This window comes from Carica papaya, chromosome 3 (assembly GCF_054855325.1).
Source record: "Carica papaya isolate Zhongbai chromosome 3, ASM5485532v1, whole genome shotgun sequence".
Classification (NCBI taxonomy): Eukaryota; Viridiplantae; Streptophyta; class Magnoliopsida; order Brassicales; family Caricaceae; genus Carica; species Carica papaya.
In genome coordinates, this window is record NC_142311.1 from 10,918,988 (window position 1) to 10,944,188 (window position 25,201).

At 37.0% G+C, this 25,201-nt stretch overlaps 6 protein-coding genes across 16 annotated transcripts; 2 read left to right on the forward strand and 4 right to left on the reverse strand.

Moving 5' to 3' along the window:
- Positions 1 to 88: 88 nt before the first annotated feature.
- G6PD1 (glucose-6-phosphate dehydrogenase 1) lies at positions 89 to 4,136 on the reverse strand. 2 transcript variants are annotated; one of them, XM_022031440.2, is made up of 10 exons: positions 3,647 to 4,136; positions 3,206 to 3,399; positions 2,987 to 3,081; positions 2,795 to 2,909; positions 1,894 to 2,099; positions 1,661 to 1,810; positions 1,459 to 1,579; positions 1,149 to 1,378; positions 861 to 1,064; positions 89 to 686 (listed from the first exon to the last, which is right to left on the reverse strand). In XM_022031440.2, the coding sequence occupies exons 1-10, from the start codon at positions 3,864 to 3,866 to the stop codon at positions 434 to 436; spliced, it is 1,788 nt and encodes a 595-aa protein (XP_021887132.1). In that variant the 5' UTR covers positions 3,867 to 4,136; the 3' UTR covers positions 89 to 433. The 2 variants fall into 2 exon arrangements, with proteins under 2 accessions (XP_021887132.1, XP_021887131.1); XM_022031439.2 differs by having other exon boundaries at positions 3,206 to 3,402.
- A 1,945-nt stretch (positions 4,137 to 6,081) lies between these two features.
- MEF7 (Tetratricopeptide repeat (TPR)-like superfamily protein) lies at positions 6,082 to 17,312 on the reverse strand. 7 transcript variants are annotated; one of them, XR_015817757.1, is made up of 4 exons: positions 13,917 to 17,312; positions 10,701 to 10,833; positions 8,695 to 8,812; positions 6,082 to 6,519 (listed from the first exon to the last, which is right to left on the reverse strand). XR_015817757.1 is itself a non-coding variant. In XM_088215718.1 (2 exons), exon 1 carries the CDS (start codon positions 17,169 to 17,171, stop codon positions 13,962 to 13,964), a length of 3,210 nt encoding a protein of 1,069 aa, XP_088071844.1. In that variant the 5' UTR covers positions 17,172 to 17,312; the 3' UTR covers positions 6,082 to 6,519; positions 13,917 to 13,961. The 7 variants fall into 7 exon arrangements, 1 of the variants encoding a protein (XP_088071844.1); XR_015817756.1 differs by lacking the exon at positions 10,701 to 10,833; XR_015817755.1 differs by lacking the exon at positions 10,701 to 10,833 and having other exon boundaries at positions 8,695 to 8,969.
- LOC110806536 (uncharacterized) lies at positions 6,199 to 7,188 on the forward strand. The gene has a single exon (XM_022031431.2). The coding sequence runs from the start codon at positions 6,199 to 6,201 to the stop codon at positions 6,970 to 6,972; it is 774 nt and encodes a 257-aa protein (XP_021887123.1). The 3' UTR covers positions 6,973 to 7,188.
- Positions 12,102 to 13,882, reverse strand: LOC110806518 (uncharacterized). Its single transcript, XM_022031410.2, has one exon. The coding sequence runs from the start codon at positions 13,099 to 13,101 to the stop codon at positions 12,250 to 12,252; it is 852 nt and encodes a 283-aa protein (XP_021887102.1). The 5' UTR covers positions 13,102 to 13,882; the 3' UTR covers positions 12,102 to 12,249.
- A 739-nt stretch (positions 17,313 to 18,051) lies between the features above and the next one.
- NAP57 (NAP57 homolog) lies at positions 18,052 to 20,471 on the forward strand. Of its 2 annotated transcripts, XM_088215723.1 has the most exons (2): positions 18,052 to 18,447; positions 18,907 to 20,471. In XM_088215723.1, exons 1-2 carry the CDS (start codon positions 18,176 to 18,178, stop codon positions 20,009 to 20,011), a joined length of 1,377 nt encoding a protein of 458 aa, XP_088071849.1. In that variant the 5' UTR covers positions 18,052 to 18,175; the 3' UTR covers positions 20,012 to 20,471. The 2 variants fall into 2 exon arrangements, with proteins under 2 accessions (XP_088071849.1, XP_021910820.2); XM_022055128.2 differs by having other exon boundaries at positions 18,053 to 20,471.
- Positions 20,472 to 20,680: 209 nt separating this feature from the next.
- On the reverse strand, positions 20,681 to 25,009 carry FRS10 (FAR1-related sequence 10). 3 transcript variants are annotated; one of them, XR_015817760.1, is made up of 6 exons: positions 24,691 to 25,009; positions 24,182 to 24,432; positions 22,973 to 24,069; positions 22,454 to 22,897; positions 21,577 to 22,348; positions 20,681 to 20,990 (listed from the first exon to the last, which is right to left on the reverse strand). XR_015817760.1 is itself a non-coding variant. In XM_088215722.1 (4 exons), the coding sequence occupies exons 2-4, from the start codon at positions 23,999 to 24,001 to the stop codon at positions 21,743 to 21,745; spliced, it is 2,079 nt and encodes a 692-aa protein (XP_088071848.1). In that variant the 5' UTR covers positions 24,002 to 24,069; positions 24,691 to 25,009; the 3' UTR covers positions 21,328 to 21,742. The 3 variants fall into 3 exon arrangements, 1 of the variants encoding a protein (XP_088071848.1); XR_015817759.1 differs by lacking the exon at positions 24,182 to 24,432; XM_088215722.1 differs by lacking the exons at positions 20,681 to 20,990; positions 24,182 to 24,432 and having other exon boundaries at positions 21,328 to 22,348.
- Between the last annotated feature and the right edge of the window lie 192 nt (positions 25,010 to 25,201).

The following is a 25,201-nucleotide window of genomic DNA, read 5'->3' on the forward strand; positions in this document are numbered from 1 at the left end:
TGTTCCTCTTTTAACAAATCAAGTTTAAAATATGTAATTTTTGGTACTGAATGAATCACTAATAGGTGAAGGAAGATGAAGAGTAGAATGACTTTAAAAAGCCACAGCTTATTTTACTTTTATGGAGAATAAAAAAAAAAGATAGTTTTAGACAATTGTTTGAGGTATTAAGAGAATAAAAAGCAGCTTTTTATTCTCTCTCACCTTACATACTGCATTCCCCATCAAAGTTTGCAAATGATTGATCTTAATCTGTTTTCTAGACTGTCATGGTATTTTTACAACATAAAATCATTTCCTTTTTCAATGTTTCTGCTTGCAGATCATCTATGTCAATCAATGATTGCCATAATAAAGGTAAAAAAAAGCAAAAAGAAAGAGGGGGGGGGGGGGGGGGGGCGGGGAGAGAATTGACAAAGTTTTTCATTTATGCTTATGAATCTTCTCCATCGAGGTCACCCCATCTAACATTGTACTCAGCAGCCAGATAATATGCACCGACTGGTCCTCTGCTGCCGTATGGGTAGAGCTCTGGGGCAACCTTCTTCTGTTCAAGTTCCTTCAATAAAGGTGTGAACACCGACCATGCGGCATCAAGCTCATCACTTCGAATGAACAACCTTCTTTCTCCTTCTATTGCATCCAACAGAAGCCTCTCATATGCATCTGGAATCTCTATTGGGTATCTTTGAACACAAAATAATAAAACCTTATTTCCTTGAAAAAACTTTACATACAGTACATAACCGAATTTCCCATGCTTCTAATTATGCATCTTAAGATATATTAAAACAGACTTATATGAATAACAAATTTGAAAAGTTTATCTTTTTTAAACATATTGTTTTTTTGAAATATACCTTGATCGAAATAGCAAATTAAGGTCACTGCGATCCAGTCTCATTCCGAGACCTGGAATTTTGTTGTTGATCTTTACATATATGGCTTCATCAGGTTGCACTCGAAGCACAAGCTCATTTGTAGCCCTGTCTAGATAATCATTAGTAAAGTACTTCTTGTACAAGTTACCAGGGACATGTCTGAACTGAACTCTGATCTCTGCTCTGGAATTTCATCAGATTAAAATCAGAATCTATATATAAGGCCGATATTATAAACTTTCCTTGAAATGAAAGATTTCCACATACCGTCTAGTATCTAGAGCCTTGCCTGCTTTCATCAGGAAAGGGACCCCATCCCATCTGGCATTGTCAATGAATAGAGCTGCTGCTGCGAATGTGGGGGTAAGACTGGCATTAGGCACAGTCGGATCATCAATATAAGCAGGATAAGTTCGACCACCCTTGATATGGCCCTTGTACTGACCGATCTTCACATCTTTAAGCTGCAATGGTCTCATTGACCTCAAAACTTTCACCTGCATAAATGCCAATATCTCAGGAAAGGTCTTTTAATCAAATAACAAAAACAACAGAAGAATAGAGAAAGATCTCATACCTTTTCGTTTCTTATGTCTTCAGCATCTAAGCTAACAGGTGTCTCCATTGTAAAGAGTGCTAGTATTTGGAGGAGATGATTTTGCATTATGTCCCTTATGATTCCATAGTTGTCAAAATAACTGGGATGAATAACAGGTAAAATTAGAGAACCTGTACTTCCAGAGAACCATTTTTAAAGCAGAATAATTTTGGAAACTCACCCTCCTCTTCCCTCTGTGCCAAAATCTTCAGAAAATATCAATTGCACATTCCGAATATAGTTCCTTGACCATAGAGGTTCAAAGACAAGATTTGAGAACCGAAGCACAGAGAGATTCTCAACGAGCTCCTTACCCAAGTAATGGTCAATCCTAAGCAATTGTCACAGAAGACTCTCATTTAGTTATTGCTTTGTTTTTCTTGGTGAAACATACTAGGCAGCATAATATTATACCTGAAAATTTGTTCCTCGGTAAGATACTGCTTCAGACATCTAGTTAGCTCACTGGAGGACTCCAAGTCACGCCCAAAGGGCTTTTCCACAATAACCCTTGTCCGCCCATTTGCTGAAGAAGCTCTAAGGCTTGCACACCTCACCACATCCACAAATATGTTTGGAGGTATGGACAAGTAAAACAACCTATTAGACAGTCTTCCAGCCTGAAAGGGTAATTTCCACCAATGTAAGAATGCAGGGGACCGTAAGGTAAAACCAGAACTGAACCTAGTACTTTAAGAATTTTATTCACATCCAATACAAATTAAGCCCAAAACTGTTTGTATTCCAAGTAGGCAGTAGCATGCAAAAATGCTTCTCTTTGAAGCCAATGCCTCCTTAAAATAATGCCGCATTCCTATTTCAAGAAAATTTTATTTCAATATCTGGAAAGCTGAAAGAGCATCTGTAACCTTTGTATTGTGTCAAAAATTAAGTTTTTGTTCTGCGTGATCTTCATGAAAACACAATCTATATTACATCCCATCATAACTGGTATGAGTTTTGTTTTGTTTTTTTCAACCATCAAGGAATAAATACAACGACAATGATGGAAATGCCAAAAGACCTAAAATGTGGACGCAAAGCAATCTTAGTAATGATTGGATGCAACCACAGATGTAAATCAGCATAACAAAAATGAATAAGACAACCAAATGCATTCTTATAACTGCATGGATATCCTCTGTGTGCTCTGACCATGTAATACTTTCATAAACAGATCACGCAACAGATAAAGTTTCTTGCACCATTGTGTACCAAAACTTAAAACCCATGACATTCTGATGACAAGAATTATTAGTTTGGTTACTCAACTGCATTATGTCCAATGCAACAGAAGAAAAGAAAATAAAGTTACCTCTTTCTCTTTCAGCATCTTATCCAGTTCTGCAAAATGCTCCTCAGAGTCATACTGACCTGAATGGTAGAAGCATCTCCTCAAGAACTGTTCCATTTTGTCTCCACAATTTTCACTGTAAATCGTCCATTATCGTTATTGATTACATAAAACTAGAAGCATAACATCTGAAAATTTAGCAAGATGGTATACCTCTTATTTATTCTGCACGTCAAGGTTCTGCCAATCATGTTTCTGAGCTCTTCATCACTCAATTTAGTCCGAGCATAACCAAAGATTATGAAGTCCTGAAATGTAACCAAAGATGGGTACTAGTCAGCCATGGCCAAATGCTTTGCTTGCCTGGCATATTTGCACATTTCACATGCATCTGGACCAGGTAAAAAATGATAAAGCAAGGAAGAATTAGACCTCAGGTAGGCAATCTTCGTAATAAAGTGCAAAAAGTGCTGGAAAGATCTTCTTCTTTGCAAGATCACCTGAAGCTCCAACAACAATGATGCTGAGAATTGGATCCACATTTCCTGGTTCTTGGACAGGCACAAAGCTCTCCTTCCATTCAGACCCCATATGCTCTCCTTCGGCCATAGATTTGTTGGCTGAATCTACTAGAAGATCAGCCACTTAAAAATTAATGAAACGAATAAAGAAGAATGACAAGTATAATTCCAGCTAGAACATATTGCAAACAGTTAGCGAACTATCTAACTTCCTTCTCCAAACACACTCTACAAAGTTCATCAACATCCAAGATTAAAATACAAACTCAAACAAATAAAGAAAATACGAAGAACGATGCAGAATAAAAAAAAAAAACCAACAATGAAGGAAAGAGAGAACTAAAGAATTCACCATCCTGAAAAGAAACTTCATTAATCGACTGCCCATTTGGAGAATTGGGTTGAAGACGATTAGTGACATGGATTCTTGATTGAATCCGAGTGACCCACGTGGCGGGAGAAGAACTTTTTGGCAGATAAATGAATCTAGTGAGCGATCGTGGGGTGTCATGCCTGAATGAGGAGGAAGGAAAAAAGCTTGTTGAGGAAGAAGAACTCAAATGCCGGGCCATTGAAGTTGTCTACTACTTTGATCCCGGAGCAATCTCTCTCTATTACTTAGATTGAGCAATCTTTCCCTTTGAAAGGAGTTATATCATATACGGAATATGTATAGACACACACACACACACACACACACACACACACACACACACATATATATACATGTAGAGTAGACATCTGAGGGAAAAGAATGATGCCTCTTTGTGTTCTTGGAGAGATAACTGAAAACTACTTTTCAAACAGTTTGTAATCTGTTATGAGAGGCCAGGATATTTTCAAAGATATTTTCAAGATTATCTTATCGTATGTATATATATATATATGTCATATATATATCGCATATATATATATATACACGGTACATTTTGTCATGGTAACTCCCGGAGGTTGACATATAAAAATGCAGCAGATGCTTGATTTACAGTGAAAGACAGATTTTTAACCAGAAAAAGAATGACGGTAAAGATGTTTGCAATTCATTTGCACCTACCTACCTATGGTCGAGAATTATGTTGGTTTAATTAATTAAAATAGTTTCAAATATTTATTTTTAGGAATATATAGGTAATAATTAAAAATGAAATAATAGTTAAAAATGAGAGTTATGAAATTGATGTTATTTCTGCAAGGTATATGTATTAATTTTATGAGGTAAATTAGTGAAGTTTTAAAATTATAAAAATTTTAAGTGTGAAAGATAAGTCCCAAGTTGTTTGAGTAACAGAACAGAGATCGGTTCCTCACAGTTTGGACAGCCTCCTGCTCCAGGAACTTGGAAATGCAACGTGGATGGCACAGTATTCGAGGTGCACGGCGACGCCGGGTATGGAGCAATCATTAGTGACTCAGACGGAAAGGTAATGTCTATCTTCTCTGGTCGGTTCCCCATGTGTCGTTCAACGTACCAGGCGAAACTTCTCGGATGCTGGACGGCCTTACAATACATTTCTGAGTCTAAGGTCTCATGTAATGGAAGTTGATGCAAAATTGGTTCACTCTGTATTATCATCGAAAGAGAATGACTGAACTGAACTGGATTTCAACGTGCAAGACTGTCGTGAAATCTTAACACGTATATGTTAAATTATTAACATGTATAATTGGAATTACATATTAATTAATATATATATATATAATTATAAAATTAATATTTGCAGGTGTTAAATTATTAACATGTATAATTTGTCCAATATTTACGACAAAACAGTGCTTCTAATAAGGCCCATATCAGCTTTTAAGTTAAGTTCATTCTATCCCTGAGCCTACCTGACAGAGCCCAATTCCGTTTAGTGGCCGTCGCTTCGTTTGCTATTTGTTGCTTAATAATAATAATAATAATAGTAATAGTAGTAATAATTCTACTTTTTTTATATGTTAAAAGTGGTGATAGTGTTTTTAAATACAAGTAATTTAATTTAATGTAGCATTCTATTAATATGATTAAAAAATGAATATTATAATTTGACACAAACCAAAATATGAAAATTCTTTTTAATACTATGCTTTATTATTATTATTATTTTTTATACATAAGCCCATATCAAATTTTGGCATTGACTCAAAGTCTACGGGATAACTTCCAAGAACTCAGTCCAAGTCATTCTAACTATCGTACAAATTGATGGAAAAGATATTTATGTACAGTCAAATTGAAAATATAAATTATTGTTTGACCCACCCTGTAACGCTTATCTTACAAATTGAAAATATAAAGATTTTGATAAGTGTTATTAAGACTTGCCATCTGGAATTTCCAAGCAATGAAATTATAACTTCCCATGAAAATTCCTACCTCAAGAATACAGAAAATTGAAGACCAAAAAAGTCATAAAAAATATGCAATTACTAAATGAACCGAAAATTTTAATTATTTTCAGAGGTACAATAATAGCACCACCTCCAAAACTTTTTCTTCAAGTTTAGTTTCATCACCTAATTACAGAAGAGGTTGGTTTTTTTTGTAGTTTCCTAAGCAAGCCAAACATGAAGGCTTCAACAAAATCAAAATTTTTAAAGGATTGGTAGTTAAACTGTGATCATTAAGTAAAACAAGGCCCCCCCCAACATAAAAAGAAAATTTTAAATGGAGTTGACTGACTTTGTTCTCTCTGGATTCTGTCTGCTTAAATTGACAAAATTACATTTGATCTTTCAACTTAATGACTAATACCCTCTTAATCATGGTGTTTTAAGCTCATATATAATACACACACATTATATCCGACATTCTATAAAGCAATATTCACAAAGAAGTATACAATCTCTCCATCATCAAATCCTCTCTCTCTCTCTCTCTCTCTCTCTCAAACATTTCCTTTCAGAAATCAGGAGAAAGGAAACATGGAGGCAACAAAGAAGCAATCACAGAATTATCCCTTTCTCAAAAAAGTTTCTAAATGCCTTGTGATGGTTTCTCTCTGCTCAATCATATTATCCTACTCTTCTTTCCTAACTTTCCTTGAAAACAACTTAATTTTCTCTGTGTATATCTTCCTGCAACTCTCTACCTATACAATTGGCAAGAACTGCATGTTCCTCGTCTGCAATGGCATTCTTGTTATCATTGTCAAGAACTCGGGTTTGATCGAGAATCCTCAGCTGGAAGCTACTGATTCCCACAGTGAAAATTCCTTGAAGAGTGGAGTCGAGCAGGTACAAGTACTGCCAAGTATCAGAGCATCAGTTGCAGAGGAAATCAAGCAAGTAAAAGTAGCGAAAGAGATCAGAGCATCATCAGTTGCAGAGGAAATCAAGCAAGTAAAAGTAGTGCCAGAGATCAGAGCATCATCAGTTGCAGAGGAAGTCAGGCAAGTGGTAGTGACAGAGATCAGAGCATCATCAGTTGCAGAGGACACCAAGCAAGTAAAAGTAGTGCCAGAGATCAGAACATTATCATTTGCAGAGAAAATAGAAGATGGATCTTTCGGGAAAGAAGAAAATGTCATCTTGATTGGAGAATATGATAAAGATGAAGAGGAAGAAAAGAAGATTCTTGTTGTAGATGATGAAGAAGATGAGGAAACTGGGTTGATAAGTAGGGAAGAGTTGAACAAAAAATGTGAGGATTTCATTAGAATGATGAGACGAGAATTAAGTTTGAAGCTCAGGCAGTGATCGTGGTGACTTGGGTTTGTTTATGACTTTCTTGTTCTTCCTCAAAAAAAAAAAAAAAAAAAAAAAAAAAGGAAAATTAAAAAATTCTATAACCTGGAAATTTGGTTGGTCTTTTCACTTTTTTTTTGGCTTAAAATGCTATTTGTGTTCATGTAACCGGAAGTTATCTGCTAATACACGATTACACCAACTGAGAAAATTTTATGGGGCTAGAAACATATCTTCCTGATTCTCAATTAGTTCATCAATGATTTCATGTTACAGGGCCAGGAAGCTTTCACTTAATTCTATGTTGCAGATATTAGAATACCATATAAATAATAAGTTATGTCTTTACTAATATTTAGTGGTTACGTTCTCGTAGATATAGATTACCGGGGCAAATCATTTTAATATAATCTTCAAGATATTCGTAAATCCTTGAGTTTAATTATAATATATATGGTATATATATTTCTGGAATATTATATTGTCAATCTTCAAAAAAGGTCCAATTGGTAGTGACTACTCAGTTGACATCAAAGTCTTTAGAAGAAGACAAGATTACAGATAACTCAATCCTTTCACACCGGAGCACACGTTTTTTTTTTTTTTTTTTTTACCCTTTTTAAATGCTGAATGGGACGGTATTGTCTAGTTTATTTGTAGACTGCCAACTTAGTACCTGTCCCTTTGTAGGATTCAATACATTGTACAGCAAATTAGTAATTATAAACATGTATCAAAGTGTATTAAAATGCTGATAAAATTTAATTAGTGCAGTAAAAATTATAAAAAGGTTACTTCTAAAATTTACCTTACAAGTCCTGAAATTAATAAAAGTCTTTATTTTGAAGAGAGAGGGAGAGAAGTGGGTTAGGATGAAATTAATGGCAGGTAGAGATTGGGAGAAAGTAGTGGAAGGGGAAGAAAAGACAGAGAAAAGAGAGAAGAGATTGAGGAACATTTCAACTAATACGATGACATGTTCAACTCAGTTATAAATTTACTAATAATGGTAGTGATATTTAACGGATAAAAATTAATCCATATATATATATATATGCATTAATTAATTTAAATATTTAAAAAAATAATATATAAACTAATTTAGTATTTAGATTTATACTAAAATGCCAATTGATACAAGGAGGAATACCCTAAATTTTGGGAAATCAGGTGAAAGTTTCAACCCTTTTGGATGTAATTGTTTGAGGTGAGTTCTTCCTAAAATATTAAAAAGAAGAAATTGGGTCGTTTCCATGGTAAATGCGCACTAATGTCAAAAAGCTTTTTCAATGGACCATCTTTGTGATGTGAGGAAGAATTGTCAAGGAAAGAATGATGTAAACTTCTCTATTTCTTTAGTCCCAAGTATGAAAAAGCACTGCGTCTGTATGCAATCAACTCCTAGGGTATATTTCTCCAGCCAAACTGGTAGATTCTAAAATCTCAATCTCAATTTTTTTTCCATTTCAGATAAGGGCAGCAAGATTTTATGAATCAAATCCAACTTTACAAGCTGTGATTATCAGCAAAGACCAATATGTTAAGCCATTTTAGTAGGCACAAAGAGACAAACCCAGACCCCCTTCTCCCACCCCATCCAAGAAAAAAAGCCCACCAGCCACTATGATCTACAGAGTGAATTGCACAGAGCATGTCTTTTTATAAATACCCCAACCATTATTTAAACAAAATATGATTAAGCGTTACGAAAGGGCAGTAAACACGAGGGCTGACCTTATTGGTATATTATTGAAGATGAGTTAGGTTGGTAATCAGCAGTTCCTCGTGTAAGCTTGGAAGGGTAGCATCTGCCTCAATCAAATATCAACACCATCATCATCATCATCATCATCTGTTTAAGATTCCATGTTTGGTGAAGCACATATAACCAATGACACTGAAACTAACAGTCCAATTTGCTTAGGTTTCCTTTTGCAACCAAACGCTCTCATGTTCTACAGCCGAAAGAGTGGGAGACCAAATGACCCCACAAGTACATTTCTTGCACTCTGATTTTTAGATATACAAGACAATTATATCAAATACTATATTCATTGTGTCCCCTAAAAAGTCTTATACAAGGCAACCATTTCTTCAAAGATTTTTTTTTTTTTTTTTTTAAGTTTTTATACCAATCAAATATATATAAAAATCTGACTTGTCTCTTTTTTTAAAAAATATTAAGATGACTAGTTCTCATTTTTTTTAACTTATATATAGGGAGCATTTTGGAAGTACATAAAAGAACTGGTAAAAGGAAGATGAAATAGTTAATCTAGAAACTGATATGAAATCAGATAAAAGAATATTAAACAATGTATAACAGGGAGTGCCAGTATTTAGTTGAACTAATCCTTTTCTTCATCCTGATCCCATGACATCTTCTGAAATCTTGAACAACTCATCAATTTGTCATCTACTGGAATTCAAAAGGCAAATATATATATGTATGTATCTTACCAGAAAATCTATCAGTCAACTGATCATATAACAGTCAACTCCCACCACCCAATTTCCCATCAATATTATTAGGCTTCAAAACTTTCAGGATTCTTGAAACCTCATTGATTTTTACACCTCAATCTCTACTGCTTACAATCTAGCAATGAAAGTAAATCAGGCATATATTGATATGTAAACTCAAATTGACAAGGTTTGTTTGTCAACCACTTGCTTACTATATATATATATATATATATATACACTAACATAATATGGGGCTACCAACTGAGGTGGTTAAATTCTAAGCCTGAGAAGTAACTGCAGGTCAATGATGCGGTACAGGAAGTCCATGATGGTAGTGCTTGTTATCTACAAGATAAAAGATAAGAACACCTAAATAAACCTTAATCCTCTCATACAACCTAACCTCAAGCAATAAGCATATTACTCTTTCATATAGACTAAATTTAATTCAAAATATGAAAATGAATCACATGCAATAGGTTCTTTCAGTTCTTCCCAGTACACATTAAATGCATGCCGAAACTAGATACGTTGAATGAAGAGTAAAAGAAATGATATCTGCACAGGAATAAAGGATGGTGGATCTGATATAACCACCGCTATGATGCTCACAAATGTCCAGAAAGTGCAACACATATATATTTCATCTTCCAGCTGCTTCATACATCTTTGAGTGTGAAGTAGAAATCTTTTTCTCCCGAGGTGTATGTAAGCATATATGTATATAAGATGTAATGTTCACAGACATTTGGATTCCTAATTACACAAACAATGGAATTGCTCCTTTTCTGAATCAAAAGCATTCCTTACCCATTAGGTTAAATCTGCTGTAATTCACACCACAGCTTCACTCCCAAATCAAATGGATAATTTATTAATACATAATAATAAGCACATATATATATATATATATTATCAATTAAATCTCCGAATATAGTACATAATAGGATTTGATCTCAAATATTTTTTTAATAACATTTTAATCCCTTAAAGTTATGCATTTATTGCAAATACGCTAACTCTGTTAACTCTAAATGGAAAAGGCTAAAAGAAACTTAAGTATTATTTGAAAAATAAAAAGAAAATTAGTAAGTTGTGGTTTAGGGCAACAGATAAAATAGGGTGAAATATTAAAATTGTGACTTGTGAGTTCTTTTAAATATGTGTTTATATATATTTGCTTTGACATCAAAATGAAGTGCACATGTGCGTTTGTGATAAGACCTGATATACTTAAAAAAACTCTTAATAAAAGTAACACAGATGAATCATACTGATAAACCCTGATGTTGTTCCCAGCTCATATAATGAGTCTGCGCATGTGTTTCACAGCATCAGATTCACTGCTGCTGCAACCTTCTATACGGCCTGAAAATTCTTGGACTCCATGGCTAGAGGTAATCGGAACTGTTTTTCATAAAAGATTATAATAAGGAGCTATAGTCATCCTTCAGTTGTTTGTGTAAAGAGATAAAGAAGTGAGAGAGAGGTCTTGCATAGATGAATGTTGTCTGCATCAGGCTCTTGATTAGGAAGAAAGAGAGGAGGGTTATTTTCCTGGAAGTCACCATTTGAGAAAGCAGCGTATAAAACTCTTTCTTTACTATTTATAATGAACTTTTGACATCTATGTTTACGAGTATCCCTTCTTTAATGACTAATAACACATTGAATAAACTAGTTGAAGACAACTAGTGTTGTCAATAATGATTGTAATATAGTTAGAATTGAGAAATTTGGTTAAGACTGTTAGTAAGTGGAACATTTAGTATTGTGAGTAGCATATTCTTCATCAAATCTGTTATTTATGCAGTAAATAAGTATATGCAGCTACCTCTAAACCATATTATTGCGGTGACTGTTTTATAGAACAGATTTGATGAAGAAGATGAAACTGCAAGTATTTTTTGGTGTGGGGGGTTTTACGAGGAATATGGAAGGTTGAAGAAGATAATAATTAATTTTAATTTACTTTTTTTTTTTAAATTTTTTTTCTGTTCAAAATTAACAGAATCAATACTTTCAAAATAAATTAAAAAAATTAAATCTTAAGAATTTCTAATAATTTACGAAAACGCTCCGTTTTGAGTAATTGAAGCAGACATCCTATGTGATGGACCCCAGTGACTCCAAAGACGTCTCTATCTCATACTTGACTGGCCATTTTCTATTGGGCCACTTCACTACTCCTTCACTTTCCAAAATATAAAACCTTATCCACAACTCCTACCTCATTGTTTCAGGGGGAGCGCATTCTTATCATCCTACGCTCAACGTCAAATCTCTCTTATCTTTTATCTATCGCCACTTCACATCCTTCCCTGCACCACAATTAACTACATCACATAGATTTGCCACCTCATCCTATAAAATAAATGCTAATTCTCCTGTTGCTAATTTGTACGTTTCCAGATCTAGGCAATCAATTGTGGCCGTCTGATCGAAATACATGCGATCGTGATGACAATCAAGCGGCCAAGACTGAGTCAAAGATCTGACTTGCAATCACTAGCTGCATGCATGTGATACATCCTGTAATGCGCCGCCATGTTCACATTGTGCATTTGCCGCGTACGACTATTCTTTTTATCCAATTATCTAACTTATCTTTCTCACTTCTCACACGTTTTTTTTTTTTTCAAAAAAAATTATTATATTTATAGACCAGAAAAATGTACAACAACTACAATTTTATTTTTTTTAAAAACCAAACAACTAGAATTATTCGTTATTACAAGTACATGCATAGATATTATAATAAACAGAATAACGCGGATATAATTTTCGAAATGTTAGTGGTTTCTACAAATCTCCGTCGTCGATTCATCTAGTATGGACAAAATGGTGGCCGTTGACGGCGAACCCCACCGATCTGCAATTAACGCCGTTGACAGGGGGGATTGACGTCGTGGAGGAGGATGCAGGGTTGGGACTGGAAGTTCGTTTGTACGGACCGAACCATTTATTCTGCATGTAACGGTTCTTCCTCCACGGAGGCAGAGACAAGCCTCTGCTCTTAAGCGATCTCCTAGCTGCGTCGCTCATGATCCGTATGAACCTCTTAAGCTCCTCGCTCTTCCCCACGAAAACTCTCGGAAGCGCCTGCAAGAGACGCGCGTACTCGTCAGTCGGCCTGGCGATCTCGAACTCGGATGGGAAGTCCACCTCTATGAAGTAACGGACCTGGCATGATACGCCACGAGAGCAGATGACATCGATAAACTCGTAGTTCCCGGCAGTAAGTCCGCCCAGTGAATCCCACTTAGTCTTGCAGATTGCTGCATTGTGGCACAGTTCGCGAAGAAACGACATCATTTTCCGCCTGAAAATGGCCCGTTGCGATCTGAAACACGAAAACATTTCCGTCGCTTTGGAGACGTGTGTCCGCAGCAGGATCTCGTATGGATCTGCATTGCTTCTGGCTATAAATCTCTCCACTTCCTGGATCACATCCGTAAAGTCGAGGGCGGAGTCCATTGTGTCAGAGGCAGAATCATAGCCGGAGGGCTCAGCCTTGGGATCATCCTCAAGGAAGCGGTGAACGAGCTCAGAAAGACAAGGAGAGTCATCTTCGGCGGAGTGTTCACTGCCGCTGCTGCCGTAGCTGAAGAGACATACCCTAACCTTGTCGTCTAGACGGTCGGTGACTCTTTTGGCTCTTGCAAGACTTGCCATCTTCTGTTTCCAAAAATGGTAATATATATCTATGTAAGTTCAGGGAGTTGGGCAGAGGAGGTGTGTGGGTATATATATTGGGTTAGTGAGATGCAGCAAAAGGTACAGGGGCTTTTATAAAGAGGATGTTTAATTTTGGGAAAAGGAATGCCCGATGGGTGCAGCGTCCAGGGGCATTTTACGTTCGAATATTCTTGAAAGAGTGTCAATAGTAGGTTTAAGGAAAAAAAAAAGAAAATAGGGAGAAGGAGCTGGAAAGGATATACGGGATAGAACCGGACCAAGAGTGTAGACGCGGCAGCATATCCAATGGCACCTGTGGATTATTCGGAGTGACGTGGACGGATGTGATTTGAAGTGAGAGGTGGGGTAAAGGAAGTAAAACTACAAGCAGGTCAAGTGACACGTGAGAGGTACGGTGGGGCCAAAAAAAGAGATTGGGAGACTAATGATTTTGGCTCTTCATGAAAGGGAGGGGTGAGGGAAACAAATCCTAAAAAATAATAATAATAATAGTAATAGACATTAATTAACTGAATGATTTGCATTTTCATAAATATATGTTCCAGTCAGACTATTCTACTCATGTGTCTACATATTAAGAAGTTGATTATCTCATTATACTAGTACGCAACGACAGTTATTTCTCCTGTATAAAGGCTAGGTGCTATTTATCTCATTACACATTTTTTATCCTAAGCAAATTCCTAACTGTTCATCTACATTTCAAATGTTATATCTAATGTGCAGAGATGTGGAACTCAGTCAATAAAACATGAAATATGTAAAAACTGAGATTTCACTACTTACTTTACCTCCAAAATTTATCCTGCTATAAATGGAGAATTTTCAGCAGGCGGTCACCAGTAATCCCCACATGAACATTTACCATCATGGAAATGATGAAATCTGTTAGAATCTCGTAGTATGATCGGCCGACCGACAATCTTTGAGATGTAATTGAAGGCAGAGTGACAATCACCGCAAACCCGAAGGTTTTTCATAATTCTAATAGGTAGTCTCGAAGTTCGAGTTAGAACAAAAGCAACTGCAATCTTTTCACTGTGATACCTCAGAATTTCCTCCTTACTCTCTGGTTCAAGATCATAAAGTGCAAATTTTGTCTGTGGCACATATCCAGCATCCCTCAGTTTTATATTAAGTTCTCTGAGTTTTTCATAGATCAAGTCCTTATCTGGGTGTGATTTGTCACCAGAAACAAATACATGCACACCATCTTTCATGCTCACCCAACTACACCCAGCTTCCTTCTTTACTGCTGCCTCTTTCATTACCATCCTTGCCTTGGCAACATCCTCCCATTTCTCCCCAGCAGCATACATGTTTGCCGTAAGAACATAATTAACAGCATTTTCGGGTTCCAAATTAAAAAGCATTTCGGCAGCTTTCCTCCCTAAATCCATCTTCCTCCCATTCGCTCGGCTGCAAGCCCCTAAAACTGTTCTCCAAATCAGGACATTAGGCTTCATTGGCATACTTCTTATGAACTCTTCTATCTTATCAAGCTCACCTGCCCGCCCAAGAAGATCCACCATACATGAAAAGTGCTCCATCCTAGGAACCAATCCATATAATTCATTCATGTATTTGAAATGTTCATATCCCTCTTCTACCAACCCCACATGACTACAGGCTGATAGGACTCCCACAAATGTTACATGATCAGGTAGCTGGCCTTCTATCTTCATTTCTCCAAAAAGCTTTAAAGCTTTCTCACCATGTCCGTGACGTGCATAACCTGATATCATTGAATTCCAGGAATATAAGTTTCTTACTTGCATTCTGTCAAAAAATCTCGCAGCATAATCTATTCTTCCACATTTAGAGTACATATCAACAAGCACACTTCCAACTACAACATCATTTTCTAACCAAGCTCTTATAGCACAAGCGTGGACTTCCATGCCACGCTCTAGTGTTGCAACAGATGCACAAGCACTAAGAACAGTTGCAAAGGTGAAACAATCCAATCTCTGACCCCTTCGCATCATAAGCAATACCAAATCCATGGCCTTGGGCAAGATCTCGTTGTGTATATAGCCAGAAATCATAGAGTTCCAGCTAACTTCATCCTTTCTCTCAAACATTCTAAAAAAGATCTTCTCACATTCATCCATCTGTCCACACTTTCCATAGAAAGCTAGAAGTGCATTCTCAATGGCACCATCTTTAGAGAAACTACATTTTAGAGCTAGAGCATGTATCTGCAAACCAAGTTCCTTAAGTGAAAGGGAAGAGACAGCTGCAAGAATGTTTATGAAGGTCACTCTGTTTGGAGTCCATCCATCTCGCATCATGTCTAAGAAGTATCTTGCAGCATCAGAAACTGATTCATCTGAACCAGCCAATGCTCCAATCATAGAATTCCATGAAACTTGATCATGCTCCAGCATCAAGGAGAAAACTTTATAGCTTTTGGTAAGATAACCAGTATCTGCGTATAATCCTAGGAGAGCATTTGAAACTGAAGTATCCAAATCAAGCCCCAGCTTAATCCCTTCACCATGTATTTGTTGACCTAGCACAACCCAACCCAAGCTGGTACATGAACTCATAGCACTTATTATCGTAAAATTTGAAATTACAAATCCAGTTCTTCTCATTGCAAGAAAGCATGTGATTGCATCTTCAAAACAACCACTTTGGTCGAGGCCAGAAATCATGGAGTTCCAAGAGATTGAATCTCTGTCAGCCATGTTTCTGAAAACTATCATAGCAGCAGCAATCGAACCACATTTAGCGTACATGTTGATGAGCCCATTGCCAATTCCAACATTGACATTATTCAAGCCTGTTCGTATTGCATATCCGTGAACCTCCCTGCCTTTTTTTATACCTTCCTCCAATACAGGAAATTCAGGAAAAGCGCTCAATAGAATTACATAGGAATCAGGATTTATATTGACCAAGTCTTTCATCTCCATGAAAACTTCAGTTGCTTCTTCTCCGCGTCTCTGCCTCACCAGCCCCACAATCAAACCATTCATGGAGACTGCATTTCTCTGACTCATCTGCTCAAAGATTTTTCGGGCATAATCTGTCAAACCAAATTTAGCAAATGCGCTTACCAAAGCACTGCCAACATAAAGATCTGAGAGGTATCCGGACTTCTGAACTCTGCAAACCATCTGCTTAAGCAAACATATACTTGAATCCACATAAGAACAAGAGGCCGTTATCAAGCTCCCAAATGTGTATTCGTTAGGTACTATACCGAAGCTCCTGTTCTGCTTTTGCATGCATGAAAAGAGCTGAAAAGCAGAAATCGCATCCCCTCTTTGAGAATAAACTGAAATAATAGAGTTCCACGACGCAGAGTTCTTCAACTGTATATCCCCAAAAACACGATGAGGACATGCTACAGAGTCCATGTGAGTCCCATACATTGATATCAACACATTGCAAACCACCACATCAGACGCATATGCAGATTTTGACAGTAAACCATGAATTTGCAACCCAAATCCAAGGCCACAGGATCCAGATTCCTGACAAGCTTGGAGAACACTACCGAGCGCATAACGAGTAGGACAAACTCCCGCAGAAACCATTTCTTTAAACAGAACACATGCCTCGTTGTGTCTCCCGTTCTGGGTATACCCTGAAATTAAACACGCCCATGTAACAGAGTTCCTCTCCGGCATTTCATCAAACAACCTACGTGCCGATTCTAAACCACTACTTCTCACGTATAGATTAATAAGTGTGTTGCACAAGAACAAATCTTTATCAAACCCACTTTTGAATACTTTCACATGGAACTGTTTTGCGTCGTTCATACAACAAGAATCCCGGTATCTGGTAACAAGAAACTCGAGTAAATCAATACTCAAGCACGAAAAAGGGGAAGAACTGAGCTGAGTATTGGGTGTAGAGCTGGATGAACTATATTGATATAGGAATCCTTGTGATGTTATTGAAGAAGGAAATTGGTTGAGGTAGGAATAAAAATTTTGACGTTTCAAAAGGAATGCAAATGAAGTGAAAGCAGACTTTGGAGTGTAAATGCCACGCCTGTTAATGGTTGTCAAGAGGCAACGGCCAGGCATGGCGGGTGCAGTTTCCGGTTCGAGACTGGTGGTTGAAGCTCATGGATCATCTTCCCGGCGCTTTCTAACACATTCTATGTGAGCTCTCGTTGTTGTATAGCGGAAACTTAAAACTCTAAAAAGTATATTAAGTTTTAAAATGTTTTTTCTTCGGTAGAACAATATTTATAAATTATTAATTATTGGATAATTAGAATCGTAAACGAAATAAATATAATTTTAAATACATTTTAATTTATTCAAGTAATGAATATATATATATATATAGATTATTGAATTAATAAATAATGTCAATAAAAAATTTTAAATTACTTTTTGAAACTTATTCGTTTAAAAATTATTTAAATTTTCTTTTCTATATATGAAGATGGAGGAAAATTTATATAATTTTTTACTAATTAATCTTAGTTATTGATTTATTTAATCATTTAAATTTTTGTTATTTAAAAAATAATAATCAAAGACATTAATGTCATTTTATTATTCAATAAGACAGTTTATAATAATATTTTATATTCATATTAAATCATTGAGAGATATTTTTTAATCAACATAATATTATTCTCTTATAAATATTATAGTATAATGTCAATTTCATAAGTCTACAAAAGTTTTTTTTTTTTTTTTCCGTAGCCAGATCATCAAAGTAGAATGATATTTTTCATTAAAAAATTATTTAAAAATTGTATAAAAAAACACACATGAAAACTTTTTCCTTAAAAACATTATTAAACACATGAATTAAATCTACAAAAATAAATAATAATAAACCAGAACTGCATGCTATGTTTAGTGGGCCCGTGGCCCAATCTTGTACAGCCTAATTGAAGCCCATTTTAGTTCCCTTCTTCTCGCTTTCTTTTCACTAAACCCCTAAAACCCTAACTTTATAAACTCCCATTTCCAGCTCATTTTACTCTTATCGCCTCTGCGAATAAAACCCTGGAAACCCTATATCCTAACCCTCCCCGTCAACGACCCCTTGCAGCATCAACATAAGCGAAATGTCCGAACTTGCAGAATCACGCTCGGAAAAGAAAAGTCACAAGAAGAAAACCATGGTTCCCGCCTCGGATACCGACCCGTCAAAAGAGACCGACACCGACACGAACACCGATTTCACCATAAAGCCGCAGAGCTTCACTCCCACCATCGACACTTCTCAGTGGCCAATACTCCTCAAGAACTACGACCGCCTCAACGTGCGCACTGGACACTATACTCCTCTACCGTCCGGCTACTCGCCTCTCAAGCGGCCGTTGGCTGAATACATCAGGTACGGTATCCTAAATCTCGATAAACCCGCTAACCCATCTTCACATGAGGTTGTTGCCTGGATCAAACGGATTCTCCGGGTCGAAAGAACGGGTCACAGTGGAACCCTCGACCCCAAAGTCACTGGAAACCTCATTGTCTGCATTGATCGAGCCACACGGCTGGTGAAATCGCAGCAGGGGGCTGGTAAGGAATATGTATGTGTTGCCCGCTTGCACTCTGCAGTTCCTGACGTTGCTAAAGTGGCTAGGGCTCTTGAGACGCTCACTGGAGCAGTCTTTCAAAGACCGCCATTGATATCTGCTGTGAAAAGGCAGCTTAGGATTCGAACTATATATGAAAGTAAGCTTCTTGAGTATGACCCAGCTAGACATTTGGTAGTTTTCTGGATATCTTGTGAAGCTGGTACTTACGTTAGGACCATGTGTGTTCATTTGGGGCTGATTCTTGGCGTTGGCAGCCATATGCAGGAGTTGAGGAGGGTGAGGTCTGGCATCCTCGGGGAAAGTGATAACATGGTGACCATGCACGATGTAATGGATGCTCAATGGTTGTATGATAACTACCGGGATGAAAGTTATTTGAGAAGGGTGATCATGCCCCTTGAGGTGCTTTTAACTAGTTATAAGAGACTGGTTGTAAAAGACTCTGCTGTCAATGCTATTTGTTATGGTGCCAAATTGATGATTCCTGGTTTGTTGAGGTTTGAGAATGACATTGAAGTTGGGGAGGAAGTTGTACTGATGACTACCAAAGGGGAGGCCGTTGCATTGGGTATTGCTGAGATGACAACTGCAGTGATGGCTACGTGTGATCATGGCGTGGTAGCAAAAATCAAGAGGGTTGTGATGGATAGGGATACATACCCAAGAAAATGGGGGTTGGGGCCAAGGGCTGCTATGAAGAAGAAATTGATTTCCCAGGGAATGTTGGATAAGCATGGGAAGCCAAACGAGAAAACACCTCCAGAGTGGCTTAGAAATATGGTTTTGCCAACTGGTGGAGACTCCATGATTGCTGGCCTTGCAGCTGCTGCGGACTCTGTCAAAGAAAAGAAGGAAACTGTGGAGGAGAAGGACACTGCTGCTGTTGAGAATGAAAAGAAGAAGAAAAAGAGCAAGTATGATGATGGTGGAGAGGGGCGCAAGCGCAAATTGGAGGACAGCAATGAAAGCCCTGCTCCAGTTGCTGCCAAGAAAGCTAGAGTGCAAGAAGATGAGAATGAGAAGAAAGGGAAGAAAGAGAAGAAGGAAAAAGAAGGTGAAGTGGATGAATTAGGATCTGAGAAGAAAGAGAAGAAGAAAAAGAAAAAGAAAAATAATGAGGATAGTGATGTGAAAATTGAAGAAGAGACAGAAAGTGGGAATAAAAAAGAGCACAAGGTTAAGGTTGATCCCGGTTCACCTGATACAGAGAAATCTGAGAAGAAAAAAAAGAAGAAAAGCAAGGAGACTGAGGAGTCTAGGGACGTGGTCAATGGTGAAAATGTTGCTGAGGCTGATAAAAGTGAAAAGAAGAAGAAGAAGGACAAAAAGAAGAAGAAAGATGCTGAAGGAGAGGATTAGATAAAAGTTATGCTCTCATTTTCCAGCGAGATGACTCATGCTTGTTTTCTGGTCTAGATCTTATGGCATCTAGGATGGCTGTTTATTACTGATTTCTTATTTCAATGTAGCTTCAGGGAGGCCAAATGTCTGTGGATTTCTGCAGGTTTGCTATCATTTAAAGCTAAAAGATGCCACGCCTGAGGAAGTTTCATTTTCCTCAGACAAACTTCATGCATGTTGGATAATGGAAATCTTATGGTATCTAGAATTGCAATTTAGTTAGTTCGTTTTCCAGTGTAAGTTTCTGCAAAAGCGAATGTCAACAATGAGCTCTGCTAATCTTATATCTTTTCAGTTGTATCAAGTAGTGAAACAATTTTCCATGGTTATTTATGTTATTTAACAGGTTATTTTTTCCTCAACCATGATAATTAATAGTTACTACTACTTAATGGCTTCGGATCCTTTGTTCTTTTCAGGATGTTTGAGTTTAAGGTTTTTGATATGCTCGTGACTTTTCTTCTTTGTTTCACACTTCCCAGCTCCATGTTTATTCTATTGCAAACTCTGGAATAGGATTTTTTCTCTTTTAAGTGTATTTCATTTTTCGTTAATGTTTATTATGGTTTATAGTAATTAATTTGAGAAAAAAAAAATTTCTTGAACTTTCTGGAGAACATGTATAAATTAGAGTACAAATTCAAATTTCTTGTTTTAGCTCTTATTCTCTCAATACTTGTCTTCAATAATAATGATGAAATTAGAAAGATGCGGGATGACATGCACGAGGAAGTTAATGAGGAAAGAGAAGTTTGAGGAGACTGCGTTGCGCGAGGAAGCTGGTGGAGAGGTGTTGCGCGAGGAAGTTGATGGAGATGCACAGAAGCCTGAGCACACGTGATCACCTGCTTCCTTAATCACCCACCGGCGTCTCTGTTGTCCTTATTGTCGATCTTTCCTCGCACAGCACATCCCTGGAAGCTTCCTCACACAATGCCTACAGAACCAAAAAAATCTTAAGACTTTAAAAGAGAAAAATACTGATAGTTCAGGTGCCAGTCTTTACTAGTTATTCCCTAAACATAACAAAGTAATGAAGAGTTCAATTGAACAAGAGCCTGTACCACCCAGGAAGATATTTTACCTCCAACAAATGTTTAGCAGATGAAGATGCAGCATGATATGCACGCGCATGTTTTTGTGTACGTATATAGTGAAAGAAGGTGGAGTGATATGACAATGCATAAAAAGAAAAAAGCTCAAGAATCTTAAAAAAAGATCATATGATATATAGCATTGAAACTTCAAAGTAAAACTTCAAAGTAAACTCCAGCTTCTGAGGTCTGTTTCTTTTTGATAAAGAGTATATATCTTAAAAGGCTTTGTTTACATGTGACAATGAAACTAGAGGTTTTTCCTTTTCTTTGTTTCTTTCTTTTTCTGAAAAGGGCCTTTCATCATTTCTTATGCAATACTCAAAATAGTTACACGAAATGACAAGAAATATAATCCCTGCCCAGACATCAAGAATGGCAAGTAAAAAGAAAAAATTTCAAATTAAAAAAAATTAGTGTCACCCCCACCTCTCTAGTGCTCCTCCATGTTCAGAAAGGGCAAGATTGTTAATTGAGTAGCTACTTTTCTTTTCATTGCCTTCAACATCTCAAGTCATCTTCTAGAAGGCCCAAGGTCCTTGAATGAACATGTTCCCTAAAGAACCAATAATACCAAAATTTGCCATCACCAAACCTAAGATTCACTCAAAGTGTTAGCTGCCAAACCCAAAGCAAACTCATCAGTCACAGGCATATTTCTAACATTATTCAGAAGCCCAGTAAGTTCTCTATGAACAAAACTAAAACGCTCCTTTGACATCAGAGATTCCGTTAATAAAGTGGCAGCAAGTGAATGGAAGGCTTGAGAACACTCATCACTGATGCTTTGAGCATTTTGATTATCCATAGGAACTAAGGAGCTCTCAAGACGCCAGCGAAGTAGAAAATATTTTTCTGGTACTTGAAAGTAATTTTTGACCACTAGTACCCGAAGTGAGTGTCTGCACAATATGCCGGAATGTTCAAATTCCTTGCATGAGCAATGAATTTGCTCATCTTCTGGAATCCACATCACACGACGCTCCCTATCCATTTTCTTGTAGTGTTGCACAAGATATGATCCTTTTGCCATTTCCATAATTGCATATTGCATTGACAGCATGATTTCATGTTGCAAAAGATTGAAGGCATAAGATGTAAGAATACTTCTGGCATGTTCTTCCATAGGCATGCTTGTTTTAATGTGCATATACTGAAACCTTGGTCCGGATTGACTTTCTAGGTTTGCAGCCGCACCAACCTACACAAACCCAAAATAGAATCTAGAATAAACCTTTTTTTGAGATAGAATCTAGAATAAACCTTAAAAATGGGAAGTCAAGTTGTAATCATCCAGTAAGCATACCTGTTCAAAGAATGCTTGTAAACATGTCTGTTCAATCAAGATTTTCTTCAAGAATGAATCCACAGAATGACAAAATTCAGTTGTCATTGCACGAGCCAGAAAATAACCTTTAGTGTAAGAAATAGTCCAAGATGCTCGACATGAAAATAGTAAAGCCACATGTTTATCAGAAACAAGTCCATACTGAGAAACCAAATGACTCCACTGATGTTCAAATTCTTCCATATCCTCCAGGTTACACAAAATATCAAATTCAGTTCTAAAATCTTCAAACTGTGACCCAAGAGCTGGAGAGAACCAACTTGATAATTTGTACAAAATATGCCATACAAATATAACATGTTTGGTATTTGGCAATTCCCTTGCTATGGCATCTCTAAGCCCAAAATCAATATCAGTTAGAATCGTCTGAGGATGCCTTCCTCGCATAAAGCGAATAAAAGTCTGTTCAAAAGAAGAAAATCATAAAAAGATATGAAGATCGATGCAAATTGATCACATTAGTTTGCATCCACAAACCTGTAAAGCCCATGCAAATGAATGAGAACTTTCTTCCGGCAGCAAAACACACCCAAAGAAAATTGCCTTGCCATGACTATCGATACCAAACCATACTCCAAGAAGTAACCCATATGTGATAGAACGATATGTGGTATCAAACGTGAGTACATCACCAAATACAGTATATGCACGAACAGAGTCTCCAAAAGACCACGCAATATTTTCAACCTTATCATTTTCATCTGTAGAATAGTCATAAACAAAGTCCAGGTCTCTCTCTGCCATAGCCTTGCAGGCCTCAAGAAGTTCCAGAGTATCATTTTCTCTTTTCTCATTGAGCAGAGCATCATTTTCTTGAACAGTCTTCTTACAGGTCCTCACAAAGTTCCTAACATCTTTCTCTATAAAGGGCAAATGTCCAGGTTGAACACCCTTTTCCAGTTCCAGTGCCTTTACTATTCGATTCACAGGAAACCCAGCTTTGGATAGCAAAAGAATCCGTTCTTGATCAGCCTCCCGTATTTTCCGATAAGCTGGAAGGAGACGTACTTGGTCATCTTCCAGCAGTTCATGGTTATGAACATTGCTAAACTGAGAAACATACCACTGAGTGATACCACCAAGAATTTCCTTTGTCAAATATAATTTTGCATCGCATCCACATCGTACAGATTTTCGGTCCCTGGGATGCTCAACGTTGGCCTTTTTCCGTGGTTGATTAAATCCAGACCGATAACATACAAAATCTCGCCTGTAGATTCCTAAGTTCTGGCTTTCAGTTGAGCGTGCTTTTCTAATTGAAAATCCATTCTTCCGAGCAAAATTGCTGTAGTATTCAAAAGCCTCGTTATCAGTTCTGAATACTTGACCCACATAAGGCATGAAAACTACATCAGATGATGACGATGACGATGTTGTCTCAGTCTTTGCTACCTGACTGCTTACTGATGTCTGATCATCTCCTTCCAGCTTAATATAGCACTTCCAGTCTCCACATGGACACTGCTGGCGCCGAATCCAGATGTTATTTGATGGTTTCATTGCCATTTTATGGGAAAAAAAAACAAAAAACAAAATTTCTTCCACTTCTTGGACCTTAATGATTGACTTGGTTGCTGAACAAACACGTGAAAGGAAAAGATCGTTGAGCTTCAGAACTAGAATTAGTATTCGAATGGAGCAAGAAGAACAACTTGAAGTCAACATGAAAAGGAATGCATTTCTCACTTTCTTAAACTAAAGCAACAAACAATATTGACTTGAGGTTGGCTCTTGTCATACAGTTAGAGGATGTAAGGAAAGCAAATCCAAGGCCTGAAAGTCATATAACCCAAAAACAAAAATCTGAAGTAACATGAAGTATGTTATGTGCATAATCGTTCTGTTTGTTATCTAATCAAATTTACATGAGCTTTCAGGACTTTCCCGTAAAAACCAAGTGTCTCTTCTGCCAAGCACCCAACGAAAGGATAAAAAGCCTACCAGAAAAACAATTTACAACCGAATGCAAATTAATCAGAATAAAAAAATTTACCAAAAGTCAGCCAACATACCTACCAAAATTCCAAAAGAGATTAATCATTACCAGAAAATGAAAAAGAACAAGCAAATTACAAGCAAACCCAGTTCGCCATTTAAAATGAAACTCATATCCAGCAAACAAGAAAAAAAAAACCCTAAAATCTGCTTCAAATAGTGAATGTTAGAAACCAGAAAAGGAGTTAGGAGGTACAAACCGCGAAAAGGAACTCATCAGGGAAAAGATTGCCGAAAGCGCGGCGAGATGAATTTGACTTCCCTTGTCTTTGAACAATGCGGTTGTGCAAAAACAGCTTGGGTAAGTGCTCTGTCTAGAGTTGAAAGACAATCATGAAGAACTTGGAGAACACATCAAAAGGGAAGCTGGAGAGGTGTTTAATAGATTATTAACACTGAAAATGAGTTTAATCAGAGAACTTATGAGAGAGGGAGAACCAATTAAAACCCCTCTTTTCCAGTCTCACAACCTCAGCTCTGTGCCTTTTCTTTTGGGTTGTTCATCTTCCGAGTGTAGAGAAAATAATTTTTAAGCGAAAGAGGATGGAGGTCCAAATGGGTATAGACCCATGTTTACAGTCTCATTGAAGCCCACCGCTTTACTCAGAAGGCCCATTCTATATGTGTTTCAACTTAAAATATTAGATTTCCTTTGATATTTTTTTTTTCATTTTTTATTTTCTAAATTTATATGTATTTTATTTATGACAA

Excerpts from the sequence above, each read along its gene's own strand:
- G6PD1 (XM_022031439.2), bottom strand. The coding sequence starts at position 3,866 with ATGGCCCGGCATTTGAGTTCTTCTTCCTCAACAAGCTTTTTTCCTTCC. Across the intron at positions 1,065-1,148 it reads AAGGCTCTAGATACTAGACG|AGCAGAGATCAGAGTTCAGT; the intron begins GTATGTGGAAAT and ends ATGAAATTCCAG. Across the intron at positions 687-860 it reads AATTTGCTATTTCGATCAAG|ATACCCAATAGAGATTCCAG; the intron begins GTATATTTCAAA and ends TTGTGTTCAAAG.
- LOC110806536 (XM_022031431.2), top strand. The coding sequence starts at position 6,199 with ATGGAGGCAACAAAGAAGCAATCACAGAATTATCCCTTTCTCAAAAAA.
- LOC110806518 (XM_022031410.2), bottom strand. The coding sequence starts at position 13,101 with ATGGCAAGTCTTGCAAGAGCCAAAAGAGTCACCGACCGTCTAGACGAC.
- MEF7 (XM_088215718.1), bottom strand. The coding sequence starts at position 17,171 with ATGCCTGGCCGTTGCCTCTTGACAACCATTAACAGGCGTGGCATTTAC.
- NAP57 (XM_022055128.2), top strand. The coding sequence starts at position 18,176 with ATGTCCGAACTTGCAGAATCACGCTCGGAAAAGAAAAGTCACAAGAAG.
- FRS10 (XM_088215722.1), bottom strand. The coding sequence starts at position 24,001 with ATGGCAATGAAACCATCAAATAACATCTGGATTCGGCGCCAGCAGTGT. Across the intron at positions 22,898-22,972 it reads CATTTGCATGGGCTTTACAG|ACTTTTATTCGCTTTATGCG; the intron begins GTTTGTGGATGC and ends TCTTTTGAACAG. Across the intron at positions 22,349-22,453 it reads TACAAGCATTCTTTGAACAG|GTTGGTGCGGCTGCAAACCT; the intron begins GTATGCTTACTG and ends GGGTTTGTGTAG.